This window comes from Zingiber officinale, chromosome 9A (assembly GCF_018446385.1).
Source record: "Zingiber officinale cultivar Zhangliang chromosome 9A, Zo_v1.1, whole genome shotgun sequence".
Classification (NCBI taxonomy): domain Eukaryota; kingdom Viridiplantae; phylum Streptophyta; class Magnoliopsida; order Zingiberales; family Zingiberaceae; genus Zingiber; species Zingiber officinale.
The window spans coordinates 83653901-83663481 of NC_056002.1; the positions used below are offsets into that span (position 1 = coordinate 83653901).

At 35.1% G+C, this 9581-nt stretch overlaps 1 protein-coding gene across 1 annotated transcript; it reads left to right on the forward strand.

Annotated features, from left to right (window-relative positions):
• The first annotated feature begins 6235 nt into the window (after window positions 1-6235).
• On the forward strand, window positions 6236-7648 carry LOC122019301 (flap endonuclease 1-like). The gene is made up of 8 exons (XM_042576782.1): window positions 6236-6273; window positions 6547-6618; window positions 6686-6734; window positions 6807-6876; window positions 7092-7111; window positions 7195-7314; window positions 7376-7459; window positions 7571-7648. Exons 1-8 carry the CDS (start codon window positions 6236-6238, stop codon window positions 7646-7648), a joined length of 531 nt encoding a protein of 176 aa, XP_042432716.1.
• Window positions 7649-9581: the final 1933 nt, after the last annotated feature.

Genomic DNA, 9581 nt, shown 5'->3' on the forward strand with positions numbered 1-9581 from the left:
CAAGAGGTCTAGAGAAAAGTTTGAAACCTAACTATGCTTGTTTTATGCTTCCACATGATGTATGATTTTTCTATACCATGTTAGGTTAAAATTTCATGTCTTATGTTGCCTCAAAAACCTAGAAGCTTATCCTTAGGTTTCGGCCAAGGAAAGAAAAAGGAACTAGAGAAAGTTTTAAACCAAATTTATGCTTGTTTTATTCTTCCACATGATGTATGATTTTCTATACCATGTTAGGGTAAATTTCCATGTCTTATGTTGCCTCAAAAACCTAGAAGGTAATCCTTAGGTTTCGGCCAAGGAAAGAAAAAGGAACTAGAGAAAGTTTTAAACCAAATTTATGCTTGTTTTATGCTTCCACATGATCTATGATTGTCTATACCATGTTAGGGTAAATTTCCATGTCTTATGTTGCCTCAAAAACCTAGAAGCTTACCCTTAGGTTTCGGCCAAGGAAAGAAAAGGGGCCTAGAGAAAGATGTAGACCTAAACAATACTTGTTTTATGCTTCCTCATGATGTATGATTTTCTATACAATGTTAGATTGAATTTCCATGTCTTAAGTTGCATGAAAACCTAGAAACCTTACCATTAGGTTTCGGCCAAGGAAAGAAAAGGAGCCTAGAGAAAGTTGTAGACCTAAACTATACTTGTTTTATGCTTCCTCATGATGTAAGATTTCCTATACAATGTTAGGTTAAATTTCCATGTCTTATGTTGCATGAAAAACCTAGAAACCCTACCTTGAGGTTTCGGCCAAGGTTGAATATTAGAGTTAGAACCTCACTTATGGTTACAAGGGATTCACTTGGTATGCTATGTAGGTTGCAAAAGTTTCATGCCTTAAATTGATTAAAGAAAAATTTAAAACATTCCTTCATGTTTCAGCCAAGATAAGAAGAATGAGGTTAAGAAGCTACCTAGGGTTCCTAAGGTCTTACATGTTATGATTAATGATTATGAGGACTTAGGTAGTTGATTTCATGTCTCCATGTTGTTTGAAAATCTATGATGTATGTTTATATGTTTCGGCTAAGCATGATTTAGGGCTTGTAAGAAGTTCCAAAACCTTAACAATGCATGATGTGGACTCTTACGATATGATATGAATTTTATGTCACCATGTTAATTGATATATGCACTTATTTCATCATGTTATGAATTCCTATGAGATGCTATATGTTATGTGCACTTCATGTTATCATGTTATGTTTTTTTTATGAGATGCTATATGTTGTGTGCACTTCATGTTATCATGTTATGTTTTTTTTATAAGATGCTCTATGTTATGTGCACTTCATGGTATCATGTTATGTTTGTTTTATAAGATGCTATATAATGTGCACTTCATGTCATCATGTTATGTTTTTATAATATGCCATATGTTATGTGCACTTGGTGCCATCATGCTACGTTTATGCAAGGCTTATGTAAGATGAAAAGCCAAAGAGATGCTTCCCTTAAGTTGGGATCAAGAGCACTCTTCATGATATGACAAGAACATGATATGTTATGATATGACATGATATGACAAGCTATTTTACTTTGTATGGCTTGTACCAGGGATGGACTCCTAAGTGCCCCTAGGTCAATGGTCTATGCAACGGGCATAGTAAAAGGGATGGGCTCCTATGTTACCCCTAAGTCGATGGTCTATGAAATGGGACTAGTTCCTAGTAGGTTCAAGATTAGCTACCTTGGATCTACATAGGATGCGCACATTTATGTATGTATGTGGTACAAAATCGGGCCCTCATGTTGAGATTATGTTTAAGTACCAATATGATATATGTTTTCAAAAGAACATCTTGCATATTCTCAATTCATTCTATATGTACATGTTTTCAAAAGAGCATCTTGCATCCACATATCTCATACTATATGATTCCTTATGATTTAGAAAAATGCTCTATGGAGATATTTTCATGTTATGTGATCTTTATGCTTAGAAAGATGCCCTTGAGATATGATTATGATGTATAGATGTACATGCTACTATTTTATGCTTATGCTCTCACATGTTATGCTATGACATCTCTTATGCTCTCACATATTATGATATGATTTACCTTATGCTCTCACATGATATGCTATGATTTGCCTTATGTTCCCACATGTTCTATTCATGATTTTCCATATGCTATGTTTATGATTTATGGATTTGTGAGTAGGAAAGGAACTTACAAAGCCTATGTGCTTATAGTTTATATTTCCTTGTATTGCAAAAAAGGGTAAAGAATAGCTAAACTAAGGGGAGTAGCAAGAAAGGCAATGATGATGTGTGTGGAAGTGGCATGGTGGAATAGATCCATTTATGTTTTAGAACCTATATATGTCTAAACTTGCATGTGAACCATGTTTTGATTTCATGTTGGTATGCCTATGCTTAAGTTATGGAATTATGAATCATGTTCAAGTATTATGCATGAATAGTAGTATGTAGCATATCCATCATGTTATATGGTTATATTACTCACATGCCACGTTTAGTACAATGCATATGATAAATTAGAAAATTTTAAATACACCTTCCGCTGCCATGAATTCATATGCATATGTATGTCACGTAGTCCAAGTAACACCCATCCTTTCTTAGAGTAGTACTAGCATAGGAGGGGCGGGCGTTACAAAAGTTTTATCCCCCCAGGGCACCCGGAACCCTCAGGGCACCCCGACCAAGGCTATAAATATAGCCTTGGTCTAGAAGCTTGAGCATACTCAGAACAATTCATTTCCAACGCTTGTATGCTTCTATTTTAGATTTGCTTCTTTGTTTTGCGCTTTCACTACTGTAAGAGTCTCTCCGCCCGAAAGAGATACTAGTGTGACATTTCTTGGATTAACAACCTCCTTGGTTGTAACCAAGTCAAATCCAGTGCCTCGTCTTTCTGATTTACTTTCTGCTTATTTTAATTTACATGTGTTAGTTTAAGAGTTCGAGAAGGGTGTTTTTGTTTTTTGTTTTACAGGGCTATTCAACCCCCCCCCCCCCCTTCTAGCTGGTCGCAATGGTCCTACATTTGGTTTTGGTCTCCCGATGAACTTGAGCTTCCCGTGTTCGCCCCGAACACCCAACTCGAGTTCATCAATAATAACTCATACCACTAAAGAGTTATTATTGACCTACCGCACCAATCCCATATTACTATATGGGCTCCTTCTTATCATGAGTGTGTTAATCTCCTTGTGTTTAAGATATTGAATGTCCACTAATTAAATTAGTTACTGACAACTCACTTAATTAATATCTAACTCTAAGAGTAGTACCACTCAACCTTATTGTCATGTCGGACTAAGTCCACCTGCAGGGTTTACATGACAATCCTTATAAACTTCTCTTGGGGACATCATCAACCTAGATTCCTAGGACATAGTTTCTTCTATAATCAACAACACACACTATAAATAATATTATTTCTCAACTTATCGGGCCTATTGATTTATCGAACTAAATCACACCTTTTGATAAATTAAATAAATAAATATTAAGTATACGTGCTTGTTATTATATTAGGATTAAGAGCACATACTTCCATAATAACAAATGTCTTGTTCTTTTTATTTATTCAGTATAAAAAGAAACAACCTCAAATGGTTATGCTCAATACACTCAGAGTGTACTAGTGTAATTTTATAGTCAAGATAAACTAATACCAAATTACACTACGACTATTTCAATAGTTTGTTCCTATCCATCTTAGTCGTGTGCTACTATTTATAATTTATGAGGAACTGATAACAAGAGCTTCTGTGTGTGACACTACACACCATGTTATCTACAATATTAATTAATTGAACAACTACACTTAGCATATAAATGTAGACATTTGACCAATGTGATTTTTTATTTCAAAAATAATGTTTACAAAAAGCTAGGCTTTTAGTATACATTCTAACAATCTCCCACTTATACTAAAAGACTATGGTATCATAAACACTGCTATACATCTGATTCTCATTCCTTCAACTTGCTGATCGAAAGCTTTCGCGGAAGGGCCTTAGTGAAAGGATCTGCCAGGTTATCTGCTGATGCAATCTTGGTGACAACAACTTCTCCTCGCTTCATGATGTCTAGTATCAGGTGGTACTTGCGCTCTATGTGTTTACTCGCCTTATGGGCTCATGGTTCCTTCGATCTTGCTACTGCACCGCTATTATCACAATAAATTGTGATGATTTTGGGAAAACCAGGAATCACATCTAAGTCTATCAAGAAGTTCCTGAGCCACCCAGCTTCTTTGGCTGTCTCAGAGGCTCCCACATACTCAGCTTCTATGGTTGAGTCTGAAACACATTTCTAGTTAATACTCCTCCATGCAATGGCTCCACCCACTAAAGTAAATACAGAGCCTGATGTAGACATACTTTTGTCCCTATCTGATTGGAAGTCAGAATCCATGTAACCCATAGGGAGCAAATCATCTGACTGGTAAACTAGTATATACTCTCTAGTCCTTGTCAGGTACTTTAATATATGCTTTACAACAGTCCAGTGTTCTTGTCCAGGGTTACTTTGATATCTAATAACCATGCCCACGGCAAAATAAATATCCGGTCTCGTACACAGCATTGCATACATTAGGCTTCCGACAGCCGAAGCATAAGGAACTGCCTTCATGTCCTCTATCTCCTTTGATGTCTTTGAAGACATCTCTTTAGATAAAGCTACTCCATGTCTGAATGGTAGAAACCTTTCTTGGAGTCTTGCATGCTAAAATGAGCTAGGATTGTATCGATATATGAAGCTTGGGATAAGCACAACATCCATTTCTTGCGATCCATTATTACTTTGACCCCAAGAATATGTGTGCATTCCCCTAAGTCCTTCATTTCAAATTGTTTGGACAACCATACCATTACTTCCACTACAACAAAAATGTTAAAAGACAACACCCATACGACAACAATTTTAAGAGAAAGCATTGCGTATTTGCTCAAAGACAACGGTTTTTTCCAAAATCGTTGTCTTTGAACTCCCCATTAAATATGAAAGACAATGGTTTTGGGAAAACTGTTGTCATTGAGCAAATCAACAACACTTTTTACAACGATTTTCTAAACCGTTGTCTTTATGCGCGTTTTTAGGGGTTACGACAACAGTTTTGATAAAACTGTTGTATTTGACTTTGGTCTTTTTTTTCCCCTCGCGCGTAGTTTTGCTTTCCCTCTCTCTAAATATCACTTCGGTGCCGTGTTTTCCCCTTCACGTTCTCGAACCCTAAGCCATTTTTCTTTTCCTCTCCCCATACAATTTCTTCACGCCATCCTGTTGACCGCTAGATCCTCCTCCACGACAAGGAAGGTAGACCTCGAAGGATGCCGGAGTTGCCATAGGTGGAGCTCCTCCGCCTCTCTTCTCCCCTCTCCTCTCTCCTCCTGCTTCCGCCCCCAGAAACCACCGGCGTTTGTTCCGCAAAGGCAAACCAAGACGGCGGCTATGCCCGTCGCTGTCGTCTCTTCTCTCCCTCTTGGAGTCGACGACCTCGCAGACCTTGCCTGCAACAAAGTACTACAGCATACTACTAGGAATATTCCATAATAAAAAAGTGAACTCTTTGTGTGTTGTTCTGCTTCTTGTAGGTGTTGGTGGCGGCAGCAGACCGCGATCACTGGTACCATTGGGCAACTCGCCAAGCCTCTCACCTTGGCGATCAGGGGAACGACATCGACTTCAGGGCGGCAGTTCGGTCGGGAGGCATGTCGTCTACTCATTCCTCTATCAGAAGCATTTCTTTTTTTTTAGGCTGTCGCTTCTCTATTTTCCCCTTATTTTGCAATTTGTGAGGTTAAACTATGGAATTTTAATCAATTATGCTTGGATTTTTCTAGGTCGTTACTGCTGTGGCTACTTTGCTTGGGCTGGAGAGGTAGGCATGTAAAATTGTTTGATGAAATTCCCCAGTGTGTAGTTATTGTTATTCCCTTCAAGGTCTTGTAATTGAAGTGTACTAACTTAACTGTGTAGGGGTTTTTCTGACTCCATCTTTGGCATGTCTGTTGTATTTTCTACTCTAGTTATGTACGATGCTCAGGTAAACTAATTTTCTTTTTTGGTTTATGTTCTTTAGTCCTTGTGTATGCCATGATGGTAATTTGCAATTAGACTCTATTCATGTGAGTTGACTTGTGAAAACAATGAGTTTAAAGTCGTTTCTTTCTCAACCGACTTGTAGACAAAGAAAATTGGTCTTGTTTTGTTAGTGAAAGTTGTCAGATCATTGTCGGAAGAACTGGCATGAACACTCTTACTAACCAGACTAGCGAAGTTACAAGGTGATCTTAGACTTCTATTCCATCTTGTTGTTGATGATAAATGTTAAAGAGCTCTAATTTTGAGAAAAATCTATGCTTGACTTGGACTTCTTTATTTCTTCTTCTAACTCTTGACATTTTGTATGGCCAATAAGTCTTTTGCAAGGGATGTTCAATCGAACTATCAAATTATTAGAAGCATGTATCGAGCCAATGTAAGTCCATTTGCATGTCTAAATATCATTTTATTTCTCGTTCAGCCACAATATTTTATTATCATTTTTTTGATGCCAGATATGTATTTGATGGTCAACCTCCAGAGCTGAAGAAAGAAGAACTTGCCAAAAAGCTAGTCTTTACAGTTTTGTCATTGTTCCCCTCCTTTTTTTTTTTGCAAGATAATGATAATCTTTAAGCTTATTTTATTCTTTAGATATTCAAAGAGGGAAGATGCAAATAACGATCTAAACACAACAATTGAGGTCATTGCTTGTGCATAACAAGTACCTTTATTGGGGCACTTTAGTGTGCTAGAATTTCTTTTGCTGTCTTAGTTGCTTACATTTGCTGTTTGCAAACTGGTGATCTGGAGGGAATTGAAAGTACAGAAAAAGGACTGTCAAGGTAATCTTTGATATTGCTATTTTATTGGAAATTACCATGAGGATCTTATTGATTATGATGCAATCAGCATGAAGTCAGCATGTTGATTGTCTATTTTCTTCATATGTAACATAGAGATTCTTTAAATATATTTTGAACTTTCAAAAGTGATAAGGTAAAATGAGGATCTTATTGATTATGATGTAATCAGTATGAAGTTAGTATGCAATGCGCAGCTCTTTACAAAAGTGACAAGGTAAAATGATGTAATGTAACACAATCTGTTTTATTTTTTTAACTTTCATATCCTAAACGTATTTGTTTGTTATCAATCTCTAGGTGTTTGCGGTTGCCTTAGAAGACATGGATACTTTAACTTTTGGGGCACTGAGGTTTCTTCATCATTTAATGGATCCTAATTCCAAAAAAATCTCTGTGATGGAATTTGAAGTTTCAAGGGTATATTTATTCTTCTTATTGCTAATTGAATTACTGTATTATTCTCATCCTTATTTTTCAGGTTCTTGAAGAGTTAAGACTCACTATGGATCAGTTCATTGATTTGTGTATTCTCTCTGATGTGATTATTGTGATAGCATTAAAGGTAAACTTTCTTATGAGATATTGTACATTTAGCAAGTTTAACATATAAGGCTAGTACTCTACTGCTTACTGTTTACGAAATTTGATAACTAATGTTTATTCAAATCTCTAGTATGATAATGCTTGTGTAGTTGAATATGGTGCCAGTGCTGCAACTGTTACATGTCTATGTTACTTAGACTTGATATAGTGTTCAACATGAGTATGATCACAATCTCTGACATGACTATTTTTACAAATTGTACATGTGTTTAATAGGATTAGTGATTGTTCACTCGTAGTGTCATTGTTTGAGCGTCATTATCCAAGTATCTATATCCAACACAGATTTGGGCAATTATTTCATGCTTTGAAAATTTTTATTTTTTTTAAAATGTTTGGTTGAAGGAAAAAAAAAACTGTTTCTACATTTGATGTTCCATGAAATAAATTATACACATCATACAGTGATGTTATTTTCAAAAATGTTTTCACAACCTTTCTATTTAATTGGTATTGTTTTATTGATTTTTTTATGCTATCGTTTATTATTTTTCCTACAAAATTTTTGATCCATTACAACTCTTTTGGGTTTGATGATCGAAATTGCATCATTCTTTACCTGAGCTATTCAAATAGCATCAATTAGAACAAGGAAAGGAAAAGGAAAAAGAAGCCTACGTGGGAAGTCGTAAAGGTTTGTATATTATATACACACACATATGTCTACTTATCATTAATTAAAAAATATTTAAATGTGAATTATTCGTTGACAATTTTTTGTTAACATAGGGTCATCGACTACTAGTTTTTATTACATTAGTTCTTATTTTTAGACCATTAAGCATAATTCCCTCAGTGTTGAAGTAAAAATGCAGGTGTGCATGGTAGTTTCTTATGTCACTTTCTATAAACGGTTTAAAGGTGATTGATATGGATGTCAGGTTTTAGTTTTGATCCAAGTATTTTTTTTTTAAAAAAAAGGCATGAAGAAATAATCCAACTATTATTGTGTGGCGAAGTGTGTATCAATTTGAAACAGTTTGTTTATGACTCCATGACTTATTAATTTTGATTTCTTAGTGCTAATAATTTGTTTCTTCAGTGCTAGCTAACTCCTTTGCCCAATAACTCATTCTTGCATTTCTATCATGAGCAGAATTGGCTAACATTTCCCTTATTTATTGTCTCTCTTTGTTTTCATCTTTTGTTTTGATATGTCAATACCTAATATGAGTCCATGTGTTATCTTGCTGATTGAACATTTTTTAAATTTAGTTATAGGTAAAGTTGTGATGTCCTTATAATTTTGTTTTTGTTTTATCTATTAAACTTTACCTTCGGGAAATAAGCTTGTCGTATAGTGATTCGACTGAGTTAGTAGATGGAGTATGTAGCATGTTGACTGGAATTATGAGCATGTTTTGTATATAAAGACATTTTTCCAGGAACAAAGCATATATCAAATTCCTTGTTTGTTTTCAACATTTGTCTAGACAAGTTCTTGTCATTTTGTCAATCCTGCCTATAACTCAGCAAGTCCGCATCCTAAATCGACATTTGAATAACTGATTTGTTTCTTTTATCCGGGAATTGCTTGTATTGCATAAGTTAAATTTTAAGACTATAAGTTGGTTATATTGCTTGTATTTTATGTATATTTATATGAATAAATCTAAATCAGAATTCTGGAATTTTGGAATTGAGTGTCATCATGGAATTGCTTTATATTAGAGCTATGTGAAATCCTGAAATTTCTTGTATTGCATAAGTTTGTATTGCATAAGTTTTATTTCTTAGACTATAAGTTGGTTATATTGCTTGTATTTTATGTAGATTTATATGAATAAATCTAAATCTAGAATTGATAAGTTTTGTTTAATTTTTCTCTTACAGGTACGTAACTCGGCCAATTCGTGAGGCTTGAGATTTTTGATGCAAGGAGTGAGCTTTGTTAGGATGTAGCTTGCCTTGCTAATTTGTAAATTAAAAGTCATATGGAGAACAACAAATGGAAAACATGTGATTTAATGTATATGGAGCACAATAATGGATAACATGTGTATTTTGATGAGCAACAACTCATTTTGTATATTTTTGTAATATGTGTGGCTACAAGATGAATTATATATGGATGTTTATTT

Coding starts and splice junctions, on each gene's coding strand:
- LOC122019301 (XM_042576782.1), top strand. CDS start 6,236: ATGAACACTCTTACTAACCAGACTAGCGAAGTTACAAG. Junction 6,619..6,685: donor AAGCTAGTCTTTACAGTTTT/GTCATTGTTCCC, acceptor TTTATTCTTTAG/ATATTCAAAGAGGGAAGATG. Junction 6,735..6,806: donor ATCTAAACACAACAATTGAG/GTCATTGCTTGT, acceptor TTGCTGTCTTAG/TTGCTTACATTTGCTGTTTG.